The sequence below is a fragment of the Haliotis cracherodii genome, unplaced genomic scaffold (genome assembly GCF_022045235.1).
Source record: "Haliotis cracherodii isolate W230 unplaced genomic scaffold, xgHalCrac1.p SCAF_1, whole genome shotgun sequence".
Taxonomy (NCBI): domain Eukaryota; kingdom Metazoa; phylum Mollusca; class Gastropoda; order Lepetellida; family Haliotidae; genus Haliotis; species Haliotis cracherodii.
In genome coordinates this window covers 71,636,271-71,654,070 of record NW_027266264.1, presented here as the reverse complement: position 1 = coordinate 71,654,070, position 17,800 = coordinate 71,636,271, and the positions used below count along the sequence as shown (strand labels likewise).

At 39.5% G+C, this 17,800-nt stretch overlaps 1 protein-coding gene across 3 annotated transcripts in view; it reads left to right on the top strand.

Annotated features, from left to right (window-relative positions):
* Positions 1–17,159, top strand: part of LOC139468514 (3-hydroxy-3-methylglutaryl-coenzyme A reductase-like) — a 29,710-nt gene extending 12,551 nt beyond the window's left edge. For all 3 annotated transcript variants that reach the window (XM_071250644.1, XM_071250559.1, XM_071250731.1), the window contains exons 10-21: positions 1,629–1,843; positions 4,422–4,537; positions 5,238–5,316; positions 5,515–5,673; positions 6,257–6,342; positions 7,954–8,025; positions 9,226–9,331; positions 9,453–9,559; positions 10,380–10,584; positions 11,004–11,162; positions 12,359–12,510; positions 13,255–17,159. In XM_071250644.1, coding sequence (XP_071106745.1) covers positions 1,629–1,843; positions 4,422–4,537; positions 5,238–5,316; positions 5,515–5,673; positions 6,257–6,342; positions 7,954–8,025; positions 9,226–9,331; positions 9,453–9,559; positions 10,380–10,584; positions 11,004–11,162; positions 12,359–12,510; positions 13,255–13,351 — 1,553 coding nt within the window. In that variant the 3' untranslated portion in view covers positions 13,352–17,159. The remainder of the gene's footprint in view (positions 1–1,628; positions 1,844–4,421; positions 4,538–5,237; positions 5,317–5,514; positions 5,674–6,256; positions 6,343–7,953; positions 8,026–9,225; positions 9,332–9,452; positions 9,560–10,379; positions 10,585–11,003; positions 11,163–12,358; positions 12,511–13,254) is intronic.
* Positions 17,160–17,800: the final 641 nt, after the last annotated feature.

Sequence of the window (17,800 nt, the reverse complement as noted above, 5' to 3'; positions counted from 1 at the left end):
ATAGTTTGGGATATTTAAAAACATTATTTTTCGAGTTTCCATGGCAACGACTTTGATTTAGACTGAAAATGGCAGTAGTCCTTGTTTCCGGAGCAGATCTTGAAAACCGTACTATATTTCTTCATCATACTTGGAACATAGATAGGTTTAGTGGTGAACTGGTGCCTTTTGATAGTTTGGGATTTTTTTTTTAAAGTTATTTTTCGAGTTTCCATGGCAACGACTTTGATTTAGACTGAAAATGGAGGTAGTCCTTGTTTCTGGAGCAGATCTTGAAAAACGTACTATATTTCTTTACAAAAAGGCTCAGTGAACATAGTTCACAGGAGCTAATGCATTGCACACACCCGACATGTCATATTGGCGGGGGATGTGAGTATTTCATGCTTGTTTTGGATGAGAGTTAGTTGTGAAAATAAAGAGTGTAATATTCTTCTTTTGCATCAAAATCTAATGATTGGCTCCGATACGGTTCCTCTGTGGATGATGGTCTGAGGACACATCCATAGAAGGTTGTGGCAGGTAAACTTTTAGATATGCCAGTTAGTATTGAGGCTTCTTAAGTATTAGTATGAGTGAGCAATGCATTCTGACAAGCATACTGTGAATCATGGAATTAAATTGATCATGAACTTCATTGAATAATACGAGTGTCTCTTGTTCACATTAATTCTTACGCTTTTTCATCTGGACATTTTGGAGTATATTGTCATCTCAAGTTCACTGCACACGGCAGAAAGAATGATGTACATGACCTAAAATATTTTTATAGTTTAAAGGCAAAGCTACTTCGCATTAATTTCATGATGCATTTTAGGACAGATGTCGATAGATTTGGTGACCCAATAATTTCAGGATTTATCTGAGTGTCTGATTTCTGTATCTCAAAAATATGAATATGGTCAGGATGTTCCGAATGCAAAAACATAAAGCAGTGGATATTTTATGCATTGTTGTGGATGTTTCATGCATGTTGTTTCTGAGCACCATGGCATCCACCCAAAAGGGTTTCATCCAGTGTATGTATCTGTTCTGTGGAGGTTTTTATTTTGCTGAGATCAAAATTTCCAAATTGAGTTGGTAAAGAATTGAAGTTCAATTGTCTTTGAAAGATGACATATAAGCTCCAGAACTCCAGGTTCACCTGATGTGACCTTCTATGGAGAATCTCTACACACAGATGTAATGCATCAAAGGAAAACTTCTGATTTTAATGCCATTGTAATGTTCTTGTGCGTTTTGTAAACACCTTTACACCCCTTATAACTTGAGATTTTTCATGCTTTAATACCTTTCACAGATTTTCCAAATGTAGCTTACTTTCTGTTTTGTTATCTTTATTGTCCCAGTGTGTTATTCATCATTCAGTACTCTCCGACTTCTCTTCAGACATGCTTGATTGAGTAAACTGAATTGTGTCTATGGTGCCCAGGTTCAAATTAAGCATTCTTTAATAAACAATTATTGGGCTCTTTTACAAGTTTGAGGGTTGTTCAGGGTTGTTTTGTGACATGGATATTTTATGAAATCTCTTGGAGATTTAGGCACATCTTGTGATGTGTCTTCCGATGTTGATAGAAATTCTTGGGAGTAGCCATGATTTTCATGTTTGGTTTTGTGAATTCCAGCTATTGAAGGAGTGACTAATGGACAAGTCAGTAATACGTTCAAACCAGGTGCATCCTTCATCATCGGGGAATATGATGACAGCTCCGATGATGAGAAGGAAGACAAGTCAACTCAGACGGAGGTGGATGATGAAGCATTCAAGCCGCTCCAGCTGCTGCTGAAACCCAAGCAGCCTCGCTGTCTGGAGGACTGTGTATCCATCATGAAGTCAGAAGTAAGTATTCTGTGTGAGAGCCCAGTGGCAATTCTGATGAGAACAAGTAGCCATATCCCCAACCTTGTCGTGATAATGCCGAATATAATGAGGGGGTTGGGTGGTTGTACTACATGTGTAACCTGTTTGGTCATTGTACCCTGATTGAGTGGACGGAGCTTGTGGTTTCTCTGGTCCAGGCTAGATTACCCACACACTTGTGGGATAGGACTTGAATACCTCTTCCTGAGGTACCTGACTATAAAAGTCCAGTTTCCTCCCTTGCCGAACTAGGCTGGAAATATGGAGTTGTCTTTGGCTGGACTAACGAGTCTATGCATAGTCCAATCAAAATCACGTAACAAAATCGACATCCGGTTTGAGAGCTTCCATGCAGATTTCGGTCAATTGCAGGATTTGTATAGCATGTGTACCGTCAACCGTGTACAACTGTGGAAACTGTACTTTCATAGTCAGTAACTCCCTTGCCTTGGGAAGATGACTAGAATACTGCTGACTGCCTGGCCGGAGCCTGTGCTATCACTCACTGATTTCTCTGGTCCTGGCTAGATTACCCACACACTTGTGTGACAGGTCTTGAATACTGCTGACTGCCTGGCCGGAGCCTGTGCTATCACTCACTGGTTTCTCTGGTCCTGGCTAGATTACCCACACACTTGTGTGACAGGACTCAAATACTGCTGACATTAACATAAAAAACATACTTTATCATTTGATGAATGTTTGGTTTTTCCATATATTTGTACTGTTTTTATCTACATTTCCTTAGAAAATCAGCTTGTATTAACAAAATTATATTGAAGTTCTAGAGAAACACTGCCCAAAAGCCTTTTGACATGTTTCATTTGAGTCTCGTTTAAGTCCATGTTGCATGACTATATTAGGTTTCTTTATGATTTGGGGGGCACGGGTGGCCCAGTTGTCTAAGGTGCCGCGATTCGCTTTGCAGAGTTGCGTCACTTGGGCACTCCAGAAATCTATGATTGTGGGCTCGAATCCTGGTTCACCCCGATTATGTTTCTAGGTTTGTCAGCACCATACAGTGTTGTGGGTTTCACTGAAGTGGTAAACGTCTGAGACCTGCATCACTTCGAGCTTTCCTCCCACATTAAGCTGAGACGCGGCAATGTAACTGGAATACTGTTAAAAGTGGCATTAAACCCAACTCACTCATTCAATTCTTTATGATTTGTGATTTTTTTCAAACACCTGAAATAACCATGTCAACAAATCCATACTGAAGTACGCAAAATAATCATGTAATTACACTGTCTGGCTATAAAAAGTGTTCTTTGTATATCTGGACTTATGTTTGTAACTTATTTCATTAATTTTATTCAAAATTCCTTATAATATTGTTTTTATTAATTTCGGCGAAATCGTGTGTGAAGCGATCGGAAGATCGCACAACTCACCGTTATTAACAGCAACCACGGTCAGAATACCGCTATTGACGCCTTGAAACGAACTTTAGTTGACAGAGAATGGATACATATATCATAAATGACATACTTTGACTCGTTAAAAGTCATATTTGTTTTTGTTTGACGATTCTATGTCAACATGAAATTCTCGCGATCACGTGCGCGTGAGCCTTGACGGTGACTGGTCAGACTGGTTCCATGTAAAAATTAATATCCGGGAATAGCGATCAGCTGCTTCGCTAAGGGTTATTATTATTTTAAATATGTTTAGTAAAAGCTGCATATTATTAAGAAAATAATGGAATATATTATTCCTGATAAAAAAAATAGTTTCAGATACAATAGTTGCCAATCCTTGCATTAAAAATCCTATAAAGTTATATCATTGGGTGTGTCTTGACCGAATCACCGGTCGATTCCAAGAAAACGTGTGTACAGCTGATTGCTGTTTCCGGCTTAGTTTAAGAGAAAATACACAAGGTAATCTTAATCCCTAGATATAAAACAATGCCTAGCAGAACAATAAATACTATTTAAACGGTAAATAAACATGTCTGGTGATTTTTTATCTCAAATTTCGAATTTGTACTGACAAAGTTTCTCAGCACCCGTTCGTTTGCCGGACTTCGCTGAAAGGGTACGGTGTAATTTTTTCTGCGCATAATATTCAAATTTCTTTTTTTCCAAAATATTGAACCCGCTAGAGGGGATGCGCATTATACATGGGTGCGCACTATACTCAAGAAATTACGGTATGTAGATCCTGTTGGCCAAAGTGTGCCCTTATAATCATTGTCATACCTTGGCCTTTGAATCTGCCTTAAAAATACCTTAACCTTGGCAACCATTGTTCTCTGTGTCAACAATTTTTGAAGTAAATTTGGATCTACACATCTCACAATTGTAATAATCAGGAGAATGGTTAAATCTGACAAACAGAGAGGTCTCAGGCTTTCAAAAATCATGCAAGTCCACTGTCCCGAGACTAAATTGTGCCTATGACAAGTACATTGACTAGTAACATTTTAGGGCTATAACTCTGAACCAGTTCTTAATACTTTTGCTACACATTGGAGCTGAATATAATTGACAGAAATATAAGCATAATAAATATATCTGTCACTGGTATACAGCAGACACTGGCTCTGTTGTAGGAGGGCCCCGGGGTGCTGTCTGATGCGGAGATCCAGCTGCTGGTGGAGAGGAAGCACATCCCGGCCTACAAGCTGGAGAATGTGTTACAGGACCATGTCAGGGGCGTCGCCATCAGGTAGGCTCACCATTGTCTGAACCACGTGTCCATTATGTACAGTATGATGACTATCCACAACAATATATACATTGTTCTCGCGTGGTCAGACTCTGCGATTTGTTGATTATCATCGTACCCTGATGGCAGAGATTGTTGCTCACAATATTGATCATTGGATTATCTGGTCTCAGACTGCTATGAAATACCTGGAATGTTGTTGAGTGCAGCATTAAGCAACCAACAAAGAAACTATACACTGTTCAGAGACCTGGCTTCTGCTCAACAATATCGGAGTTAGCTGGTGAAGTCTCATACTGCAGAGTCAAACCCTCGATCAGTGCAGCCTGACCTCATGTGATTTGGGTTAGAATTGCTTCCTAGCAATCTATGCTATACGAGCTGATCGGGTGGTCAGACTAGGTGACTAGGTGATGATTGAGTGTCAGTGTGGATCATTGCTCATAATATCAGTCACTGGTTTATCTGGTCAAGACTCTATTATGTCAGGCTGCAGGAATATTGCCAAGTGCAGACAGACAAACAGTGCAGACTGATGTGTGTCTGTGTGTGTGTGTGTGTTGGGGGGGGGGGGGGGGGGGGGTAATGAAGTTATTATCACCCACCTTTGATTATGATCATGTTTTGTGGATCTGATTTCCAGTGTACAGTAGTGTATTCTGTGGTGTAGTATTGTAATTATGTTTTGTTGATATTCCAGACGACGGATGGTTTCTGAAAAACTTGCTGCCACAGATGCTTTGGAGAAACTACCATATGAACACTATGATTATAAATATGTAAGAATATGATTTGATCAAGTTTTCATTGTTTTTTCATAGCTAAGCATGAGAAAATAATATGAAATTTGTATTTGCTCTGTAATATTTCTTGTTGACTTGAAAAAAATATTGGCTTTGCGATTCTAGAAATTAAGTAATGTCTTGATTGTGTTATTACCAAGGATATTGCAATATATGTGTTGAATGTTTGCTCAGGTGGAAGGAGCCTGCTGTGAGAATGTGATCGGCTACATGCCTTTACCAGTGGGTGTCGCAGGACCACTGCTCCTGGATGGCGTCAAGTACCAGGTTCCCATGGCAACAACGGAAGGATGTCTAGTTGCCAGCACTAACAGAGGTTGTCGAGCAATTGAAGTGAGTAACTCCAAGAAAAGTGTTATTTAGACATGTCAAGTTAATAAATGTTGTCACTGACACTGTGTTGTGAGGTGATTTTCAACTTGAATGGTTAACCTAGATATTGGTACATACAGAAATATAGTGTGAAATCAGTAAATGACTAACAATATCAATGAATGATGAGAAAATTATATTGGAACACACAGTTTGAGGTACACCATGAAAACAGCAATACAATGGGTGGAGTACGTGGACAGCAGCAATAAGTAGCAAGCTCTATGATATGTTGGTGCACTCTCAAGAATTCAGATGGTAGACAATCCACACTGGGCAAGTAGCTAAGACACAAGTCAGGTCGAAAAAGGTTTTGATTCACCCTTGTGTTGCTTTTATGTAGGTACAGCCAGCCCAAAACTTGATGATAGATGCCTACCATGTTTGTGTACAACAACCAGTGGACAATAACTATTAGTCATTTCTTGCCAGATATTTTACTAGTGCTTCAATCATTTACTGGCACTGGCAATTACTACAAATTTACAAGTCTCTACTGCTACAGTAGACCCAAGACTTCAAGCCTGAATCTGATTGTTTACAGCAAAGTGGAGGAGCCCACAGCATGGTCATCAATGAAGGCATGACCCGTGCGCCTGCCATCCGATTCCCTACTGCCAAGAGAGCAAGGTCAGTAGTAGGTCAGCCCCGTGGAGACTTGAGTTAGAATACCTATCCAACAGTCTATCTCTTGAATACATAACACTTTTTATGGATAGCAACTTCTTTGTCTTTGTTATGATGTTACAGAGCTACTTCTTGCTCCTTCATCAGGTGAATGCATTGTTGATGTTGATGTTGTGTCAAATAGGAAGCATGTTGCATGCATTAGAAAGCCATACATTTTGAAACTCTTCTTAAACCTTGTCTTCCATTCTCTCAAACTGTCATGATTACTGACAAGATTAGCCACTTACAGTACATTCCATTGTATGTGAGGGTAGGGTTCGTTTCCGGAGCATAACTCATAAACCGTTCAATATTTTTTCATCAAAATTTGCAGGTCTGTCAGGTACATGCTGAACTGGTGCCTTTTGCTATTGAGAAATTTTAGAAATGTTTATTTTTTTACGTTTCCATGGCAACAAGGTGGACTTAGGTTCCAAACTCATCTTTTTTTTACAATTTCTATGACAAGTTCCACCTCGGTTAAAAAAGGTTAGGGTTTGTTTAGATTTAATAATGTCATAAATTCTGCAACAGGGGCGGGGGATATAGCCACGTTAGTGGCATACATATCATTCCTGATGAAGCAGCAAGAAGTAGCTTTGAAACATTGTGACCCCCCCAAAAAAGAAGTTACTATCCATAGAAAGTGTCATGTGGTCATGTTCCCCCAACACAGTCTATGGCTAGTCATATTTGGTATCTGTTTTTGATCAGGTAGGCTCCATGACTTGGTTGAATGGGAGCTTTGATATCCTAGCAGCATGGGTTATTGCTTAAGCGATGATCCGCTGGCTTGTCTGTAGTCCTGCGACCCGTGAAGATCCGGGGTAGAATTGGTCTTCAGCAACCCATGCTTGCAGTAAAAGGCGACTCTACTTGTCATAAAAGGGGACTAACAGGATTAGGTGGTCAGGCTCGCTGACTTGGTTGATGCACGGTCATCGATCCCAATTGCGTGGATCGATGCTCATGATATCAATCACTGGATTGTCTGGTCCAGACTCGATTATTTACAGACTGCCGTCATATAGCTGGAATATTGCTGAGTGCAGCGTTAAACAACAAACAAACCAACCAACTGTTGTCCTGCACCATGACTGTGGAATAAATGTATTTTATGATAACAAAACTAATCTAGATATATATATATATATATAAAAGCAAGTCTAACTCACTCCAGCCAGCACATATGAAATCAGCATCAGGAAAATTATTTGTTTTTATGTTAGAGGAGAGAAATATATTAATAGAAATGTACTAACAGATTTCATAGACTATATGTTAGTCAGGTTTGTATGGACCAGACACAGGCCATTGTGGTTAAGCTGAAATATTGCTACTGCATCTTAATCTACATTCATTCACTCAGTAGTAGAACAAGCTGGCAGCAGTCAAAGTCAGTAAACACATCTTGGAATGTCTTTTGTTGAAACTGAGTATGTGGATTGAATATACCCAACAGATGTTTGTCCAGCACTTTGTTCAATGGTGAGGAAAGAGCAAGCTTAGTAAACCATTTCCAGTTTGTTTGCAACTATGTCTTTGTGTCTTATTGCTAATATATTTCCACAGTGAGGTGAAACTTTGGATGGAGGACAAGGAGAATTTTGAGCTCATCAAGGAAGCTTTTGATCTCACAAGCAGGTAAACAGTTCTTACTGATGATTCATTTAGAATATGTACCCAGTATCCCAAGACAGGTCAGGCTTGGTGAAATGGCTTATGGCGTATCCTTGTCGTATCCTTGTGCAAGATTGCGTGATAGTTTTTCACAGACCACCATAATTTGATGAATGTCATCTTATCCCAATTGCATAGATATAGCTGGGATATTGCTGAGTGCAGAATTAAACAACAAAGAAACAAAAAACTCACGTCACTCCTTGATATACCTCAGTAGGGACATGGATTAGAATAGCCTTAGAAATGTATGCTTGTAAGAGGTGGCTTATAGGGTCGTGATGGCAGGCTTGGCTGGTACATTGCATTTCATAATACCCGGGCAGCTTGGATATTGCTGTATCAATCATTGGTTTGTCTGACCCTGAATGGAAAATGTGAAGCCATCAAAATATTGCTTGAAATTTCTGACCGGCATTAACCAACGCTTACTCTTTCATCTCGTATACAAAGTCAGGCATGGAGGTAATCTTGTTCTCTGCTCGCCATATTGGTTGGATTCTGAACATTTGGACGTTGGAAGCTGTTCTTGTCCTCTGTTGTCATACTGGTGCAGTACAAGCTGTTAACATGCTACTTTTGTCTTAAGGGGAGCACAGGTGGCCCACTTGTCTAAGGCGGCACAATTCGCTGTGTGGGCACACCAGAAACCTATGATCATGGGTTCGAATCCCGGTTACCCCTGATTATGATTCTAGGTTTGTCAGCACCATACCTGTACTTGTGGATTTCACCAAAGTGGTAAACATCTATGACCTGCATAACTTTGGTCTTTCCTCCCACATTTCCGCTGACATGCCGTGATAAAACTGGAATAATGTTAAGAGCAGCATTAAACCCAACTCACTCTGTCTTAAGTTACCCAGTGGTAAGAATTGGTCATAAGAGGCAACCAAATGGATTGAGATGTCAGGCTCGAGGACTTAATAGATGGCGTGTCCTTGTACACTGATGGTGTGGACCATTGCTTACAATACCAATCACTGGATTGTCTGGTCCAGACTTCATTATTTACAGGCCGCCACCATCACATAGCTGGAATATTGCTAGGTGTGGAATTAAACAACACACATACACACAATGTAAAGTTTCCTTATATGGAAATTATTACATTCCTAGACTAACCTAGTATGTTATTTGCTCACTGTGGTTGCTATGTTCCAGGTTTGCTCGTCTGCAGAGACTTCAGATCGCCCAGGCCGGACGCCTGTTGTATGTGAGGTTTGTGGCCAAGACTGGAGACGCTATGGGCATGAACATGCTGTCTAAGGTACGTTGAGGACGGGCGACATGAAGCCGGCACGCTTGTGTTTGCTTGACATGAAGTTCTTTTTGTTTTATTGTTGCTGTTTAGTGCTAGTACCAACTTACAGCATGATTTATGTTCTCAGGGAGCTGAAAAGGCCTTGAACATACTGAGTGAAAACTTTTGTGACGTGGAAATTCTCAGTTTGAGCGGCAACTATTGCACAGACAAGAAACCATCGGCTATCAATTGGTGAGGAAAATAGGATAACGCATAGTTGCCAACTGTCCTGTATTTTTTCATATTTGTTAGAAATTTGCAACTAACGATTTCATCCTTAATTCATCAAATAAGTGAAGTGATGGTCTTTATTTAGCCTTACCCCGTCGGCTACAAACACAAGCACGTCTTGTTTATCGACTGGTATGAAGTCTATTTATAGTTCTGCAACTGTTCTATTGAGACACTCCACTTGTATTATCGGAAGTTGTTGTAGTCGATATGGAAACTATTATCAACATTATTGTCAGGCTTTGATGTCATGACCAGATTTGGGAAAGTTGGCAGCTATGATAACAGAAGAATAGAATGATTTTTGAATGATGATTGTTTTGCTTGTGTGACATAATTTTGATTTTCAAGCACCACTATCTCAGAAAAGAATTTTTGATAGGCAGAACTTTGTTCCCACTAAACAAAAGGTTTTGCCTGAGGAAGCATTTGTTATGGCATGACCTTGATACTTTGGGGGTACAGGTGGCCCAGTTGTTCAAGATGCTGCAGTTCACTGTGCAGAGTTACATCTCTAGGTGTGCCAGAATCCTGTGGTCATGGGTTCAATTCCCAGATTTGCCCATATTATGAGTTTTGGTTTGTCAGCACCATGCTCTTTCTTGTTGGTTTTAAGTACTGGTAAACATCACAGAACCTACTCACATTAATATGATATGTGATAATATAACTGAAATACTGTTCAAAGCAGCTTTAAACCCAACTGACTCACTCATTTGAAACTTGTAGGAAAGTATAATGAATTTAGTTCATGTTCTACACATAACTGTTGTATTTCTAGGATTGAAGGCCGTGGGAAGTCCGTTGTATGCGAGGTCGTCGTCCCTGGCAATGTTGTCAAGAACCTACTCAAGACGTCTGTCCCAGCCCTTGTTGACCTCAACATCACTAAGAACCTGATTGGGTCTGCCATGTCTGGCAGCATCGGGGGCTTCAACGCTCATGCTGCCAATGTCGTCACTGCCATCTTCATTGCCACTGGACAGGTAATTAGTCTCTGAGTTCAGCTCCTTACAGACCAAGACAGCCTCCATGGTCTGAAGGCTCGATCTCATACCAAAAGACATTAAAAGATGGTACTTGTTGTTACCTAGCCTGTGTGCTCAGCATTAAGGGGATAAAACAAGAACTGGTCAGCAGTAGAAACTAACAGCAAAACCCTTAAAGGGCAAATTTCTACTAGCCCTTATGATATCTTGACTATTGGGCAGTTTGGCAAGGACTACAGGAGTAGTGCCAATTTCTAACTCTTGTGGTCAGCTCAGAGTCAGTACATTGTGTCTGAGTTTGGTGTGAGCCTGACCACCCAATCCCATTTTGTAGCCTCTTTGGATCAGCAGTGGGGTGCTGTGTCTCCAAGGGGCAAAGTGAAAACTTACATGTAACCTTATTTTATTTTGTGCAGGATCCTGCCCAGAATGTGGCCAGCTCCAACTGCATGACGTTGATTGAAGCAACAGGCCCTCTACATGAGGACCTCTACATAAGCTGCACCATGCCGTCAATAGAGATCGGAACTGTAGGAGGCGGCACGGTCCTTCCTCCCCAGTCGGCCTGTCTGCAGGTGGGTTCACTATAAGATGGGATGTGGCTAGGATGAACCTGATGGTAATATGCAGGGGAGTGACATTAGTGTTTATTATCCCCCGCTGGATATAGGAACCAAGTTTGTCTGTCCGTTATCGGCTTCTCAAAGGGGAAAAAAACTATTTAAGTTGGAGAAATGAAATTGTACACACTGATGTTAGTAGGCACGGTCTCAATTGAGTTAGAAAATTGTTATCTTAAAATAATTATTTACAATGTTATGGTCCTTGCTCCGTGTTTTCAACTTGGTGCATGCTGGTTGAATTGGGGACAAGTTTTCTCAGAAATTACTGAAGTTGCATGAACTAAAGTTTGCACATTTTATCTAAGAGATATTTGTCAAGACTGAGTTCGAAATCTGGTGCCGTAAATGATGTTTTTCCAGAATAACATCCCTAGATTTTGTTCATTTCACAGTACGTCCCTTGATCCATGTCCTTTTTTTCTTTTTTTTTTGTGCATAGTGTCTGCAATGGGGAAAGTAAAATCAGATGTTCTCATGACATAATGCCACCCCAGGGCCTATCTCTTCTCAAGCATATATAGAACTCTTTTTTTTATAGTTCACATTAACTTCCATGTTGTTCACTACTTTATGAATAAACAAATACTAGTGTGCCACGTGGCAGGGGGATAGTGATAACTCGGCTTTATTGAATCACCGTAAAATCCCACTGTAGTTATCATGAATTAATTGATGAAAGGTGGGGAGGTGGTCCAGTACTTGAAGCAATATCACAAGGGACAAGGATCCTAGCTTCTCATATGGGTGTTGCAGCATCCAACTGTACTCACTCTATGCAAGTAATAGCTTCAAAATATCAAAGCCAGCATACTTCTAAAACTGACATTTTTAAGGTATTACATGCTGGTTAAAGATTTGAAAACGTGTTTCTCTGAAATATCATTCTACATGTTCTAATTAGTATATCATTCATAATTGATAAGTCCTGGAATTGGATTCAATTCCCTCTCTATGTAGTACAAGTTTATGGCAATATTGCTTGAAGTGTCTTAAAGCTCTTGGACTCGGCTGGTGTCCCGATAATTCCACATAGCTTCTTTGACAGATAAATACATATGAACCTTCATGTGATAGTTTGTTGTCAAATTTTAGTTGCATACAACAGTTAAACACCATGAATAATAATACATTATGTCATAATGTTTCAGATGCTAGGGGTAAAGGGGTCATCTAACTGCCCTGGCGACAACGCTCGTACCCTTGCCCGAGTTGTATGCGCCACTGTCCTGGCTGGAGAACTCTCCCTACTCTCTGCACTGGCTGCTGGTCATCTCGTGAAGAGCCATCTTACTCACAACAGGTGGGTGAACACTCAATCCACTGCTGCTGTGGGAGATGCAGACCATCTTTGTTAGTTGATGTGTATATGAGTTAACTTCAAGAAAGTGGATCTATGAAGCGAGTATGAAGAATATTAAATCACAATATCATGCCACATTGAGCAGGGGGGTCGCTGAGATGAGTGGCAGATCTCTGGGTGCAAATGTTGCTGGTAGAAGCAAATATCCAAATGGTCATCTTAAAAATTGTGCACACTGATTGATTAAATTAAGAATGGCATAATACTTTAAGTTCATGTTATATTAATGAATGTTTTGAATGGATAACTGGCTTTGTAACCTCCTCCATGGTTACTCCGGGTTAAAATAGGTCCCCCCAACTTAATGAAGCTAGTGGTCACTTGTGTGTCATCATACCCCAACAGCATGGATCATTGCTGATGTGTCAAACATTGGATTGTCTGTCCCATACTCAGTTGTTACCAGGAAGCTGTCTCTTTGCTGGGTGTGATGTTAAACAAACAAACAAACAAACAAACAACAAAGCATAGTAACTTCAGTTACTCCGAAATGACTTGGCACTCTTCAAGGATTAAAACAAGGACTGGTCGGCTCGGAGTTGTACACTGTGTCTGAGTAGGGTATTCATGTTAAAATTGCAGTATGGTATCACTCAGTGTCATTCTTATGTTGCACTTATTACGATGATCATCAATGATTATCAGTGATGATTGTCAATAAGCTTGCTGTCTCTGCTGTTCCAGGTCCAGTATGAATGTCGCTGGCACTGCCACCCCATCACTTCCTCAACAACTGAAGACAGAGCCTGTCCCCAACTCCTGCCTACACAAAGCATCATGATGACGCTCCCCCATAGGTGTGTCGGTGTGTTCTACTCAGCACTAGTCAAAACCTGTTTTCAAAGTCAAAATATTCGACTTCCTCTGAATGTAAATCACATCCTGTCTACTATTTCCGGCAGATACAGTATTGACCATCTGTGAGGTGGTTGTCAGGGTAGTGTGTATTATGGTATTGTGTTGTTAACACCTTCCTGGCAAGCTCAAGCTCAATGTAAAAACGGTGTCACTACCTGGTAGCAAGGCCAGCTAAACTGGAAGGGTCCATTAGGCTCCCAATCAAGCCTTTCATGGATACATCCAATATGTTATATGAAATCCTGCATTTGTTTGTGAATTGACATTTAGAATTTTGCTACAGGAATACTAGTGGTTGTGTTATTAGCACGGTGTACAAAACACGACTCTTCTGAGCTGATACAAGCTGTTCTCTTGACCTTCTATCATTTCTGCTCAGCTTCCATTCTCGGTGCTAAGAAATCTGGTTGTCCAACATCTTCCAGCATTTTCTGTCATGCTGATTATAGGTGCTGATGTAAATGAAACCATTTGTATTGTTCTGAACATCAAGTTCAGGTTTTGTGACAGAACCTCTATCCTTTGTGTATTGCATGTATTCTAAATTCAGGCTACAGACTCGACCACGAGCATGAAGCCTAATTCTACAATGACTGTGTTAGATCAGTAGAGTTTGCTATTTATGACCCAACAATAAGAGTCTACTCCATCCAACCTACGTCTAAATGTTTTTAGTCATAGTTCATGTTTTGATATTGTTTGACTGGAACATTCTACCCTGCCGATGTGTTCTAATGTATGAGCTTAGATGCTCCTGATGGGGATATCTTATCCCACTCAGTCACTTACTGACGAACCAATGACAATCCATATCCTGATTAAGGGTTGAAATGCAATCTCAATATGATGGTGGTATTCTTAAATTATCTAGTTGAGTTTAATGTGTTCAGCCGAGATATGTGCAGTTTTGAATAGTTTGAATGAGCCATATTTGGGGTATTGTACAGCCTTTGAATGTGTGACTATGCTTGTTGTAAGAGGCGACTAACAGGATCAGGTGGTCAGGCCGGCTGACTTTGTTGATGCATGTCATCGTATCTTAATTGTGTGGATCGATGCTCATGATGTCAATCACTGGATTGTTTGGTCCAGACTCGATTATTTACAGACCACTGTCATATAGCTGGAATATTGCTGAGTGTGGTGTAAAACAACAAACAAACAAAACAAACCATGTACCAGCATGGGGGTAGTTGTTGAAGTACCGTTACACCAAAAGTTATCCTCAATGTCAAACTAAGATGGACTAGTCTTATCTTATCTCACTAGCCAGGTTTTCCAGGGTCACAATGGAAATTTGTTTGCCAATACCCAGCCAATAGCTCATCTTTGTTTTGTTAACTGACCAACTTGACAACTAGGACAATCATCATGACAAAGAAAGTGTCAGACTGATTGTCTTTGAGAGAATTACATTCTGTGCTGTGCTGTGCTGTGCTGTGCTGTCCATAGCAACTTGTTGAGTATCTTTTTTTTATGATGAATGTTAAAAAATATAGGGCAGGTTATTAGCAGACCAATGTTTTTGAGGAATGCCTAATGTATCTTTGTTGAAAACTGCTTCAAGATTCAGTGTTCGGCATTAATCAGTCACGTGTCCACTCCCTGGACATACTGCCTGTTAAGATGATCAGTGCTGTATGTATAAAGCCTTCTGCAGTGCTAGAAACTAGCAGTTCTAGCCCACTAGTTCTTATAATGATAACACATAGCAAAACTCTTATAAAGGGGAAATTTCTACTAGTCCTTAGGAATACCTTAACTATTGGTCCATTTGGGAAGGACTATAGGACTAGTGCCAATTTCTAATGCTGCTTCTGTATGTCTCATGATATCTGAAGACACAGAATTGTATGACGGAACACCATAGCGTGTACACCATGGAGTATTATGGCATTTATGAGGGCATTCATTACCTACTGAACATCAGATAACAGGTTTAGCATTACATCCGTGACTGATACTGTATCAGCTTCTAGAGTATCAGGATAAACATCATGTTTCATAGCTTGAGACGACTCAGTGAAGCAATGAGCATTAATCTCACATGTCATCCTGTTCTGGACAGTGAAAAATGAGTTAGTCGTGTTCATTTATTTTGATTGGTTGTTACATTGTTTCAATAAGACATACTAAAGCTAATATGCCTCCATGTACAAGAATAGTTGGAAATATTCATGAAGAAAACACTTCTTTTGCCAAAAATAAGCACCTCTTCTCTGTTCAGTTTTAAATTTTTTTCCATAATTTCTTCATTGTTTCGTTGTGAAAAGGTGTGACTGAAGTTTCGGTTATGCATCGTTAAATGTATTTTCTGTGTTAAGGTGTTTTTTCACATTGAGAAGGATGACAATCTTCCGCAGATTTTAGTGACCACAAATTTTGTTAGAATCTGATGGCTTCCCCCATAAACACCCCCAAATTATGGACCAGGCTCCATTGCAAAGATGTTTCAGCTGAAAAGGAAATATCCATTCTCATCTCTGCATTGAAAGTGATCAGCATTTTCCCCCAATGATTGTCTTATACCAATATTTTCCCCATGGTTTTTAGAGGTATAGTTGTAAGGTCAAGTGAGGAACTGAAGCAGAGTTTTCAGACAGGATCATTCTCAGAATATCAGTTTTATTAAATAACTGAAAGATACAAAAGGCAAAAAAATCAGGAAGTGAACACACCAGGTCGTGATTATAATGACCAAGGCCCAGTTTCTTGTGGATACCCAATGTTATGCTTGTATGTTTTTGGTGTTGTGATTATGAACATTAAGTGTGTAATTATCAAGGTACAACTGTGATATTAGATATGTAGCCATGGTTACATCTCCATCCTCATTGAAATATGAATCCTTGCTATTCGGAGGACTCAACTGCACAAATAACCTGAGCAGTGTAATGGTCGCAGTTGCTTCCCCTGTCATCATGTTGATTTAGGAGTACCAGAACAGGCTTAATGGATATTGGTGATGGTGGTGAAAGGCTGACAGAATGGCAGATAAAGTGATTGTGTATGTGTAATAGATCAAAAAATAATTTTGTTTTGCCGTTTAATTATTCCATCCTAGTACCAGCTGTTCATGTCACATCTGTCTCAAGCCTTTGTTTTGCAAGGAGACATGTCCATGTACATGTGTATGTGTTTTTAGATTACATGATTCTGTTGGTATTGAAATGTTGATTTTGTATTTGTGGAAATTGACATGATATTATTATAATATTGAAATTGGTATGATTATTTTTAACATATTCTTTATTTTCCAAGCCATTTCCAAGATTTAGCCTGATTACTCTCCACACTAGGTTTTTACTCTCTAATTAAGCTGATATGAGTGAAGTAATGTTCAAAGTGCTGTTGTAACACACTTAATAGTGTGACTTTGGAAACAATGCCTTACGTTTGGTTATCTTTTGGGATAAATGTATTGATTCATTTCAGGGATTTATGAAGTTACCATTAACTCAATATTAAAATATATATTTTCAAAGCTGTTCATCACAGTTGATTGTGAGCATCATTCTTCAATGATGTGTGGATGGTTTTAGGTTACGTGTCAGTGTGCAGGTATGCTATGTATATTTTGCAAAAGAGAATATATTTTATACATGTACATTTTGTAATTATGTGAAAAATGACAAGTGTATTTATTATGTATTATTCCTATCCGCATCAGCTCTGTGCTTACAGATATATTTATGAAAATCATAACTGATCTGTTTAATGAAAATAAAATATTGATCATCCAAAGATAATTGTATTTTTATTGAACTTACGCTGCAGAGATCTGGTGAATTATTTAGAAAAATAAGTAATAAGACATTACTCTTAAGTTTTGAAAATGCTCAGGGAAGGTTTAAGCCTCATAGGATTCTTACTGGACTGTGAACATGAAAGTCATTAAACTGTAACATTCTTGACGGGCATTTCATTATTTAGGAGGGACATTAGTCCTGCACCATGACTGTTATTTTCTTCATAAAGTATATATATTCCAATCTAAAAACGCATACAAAAGCAAGTCTAGCCAGCTCTAGCTAGCTCTATGAAATCAGCATAGGGAATTTTTTTAAAACATTTTTTTAGAATCAAGAAGGATATTGTGTAATATAAGATTCCATAGACTAAATGTTAGTCTAGATGGATATATACTACAACAAAAAAAGAAAGGGAAATAATGAATTCAATGTAACCATGTTGAGGTGTATATTTACAATACCTTGGCGTTGCATCTGAGCGCAAAATCTGATCACAATGAAATTTCACATCATGCATGAAGAGCACCATGTGATGCATGAACAGCACCATGTGATGCACGAGCACACAGAAGCCTAAGTGTGTGCGCCTACATGGAAACTCACAATCACAAATGCCATGA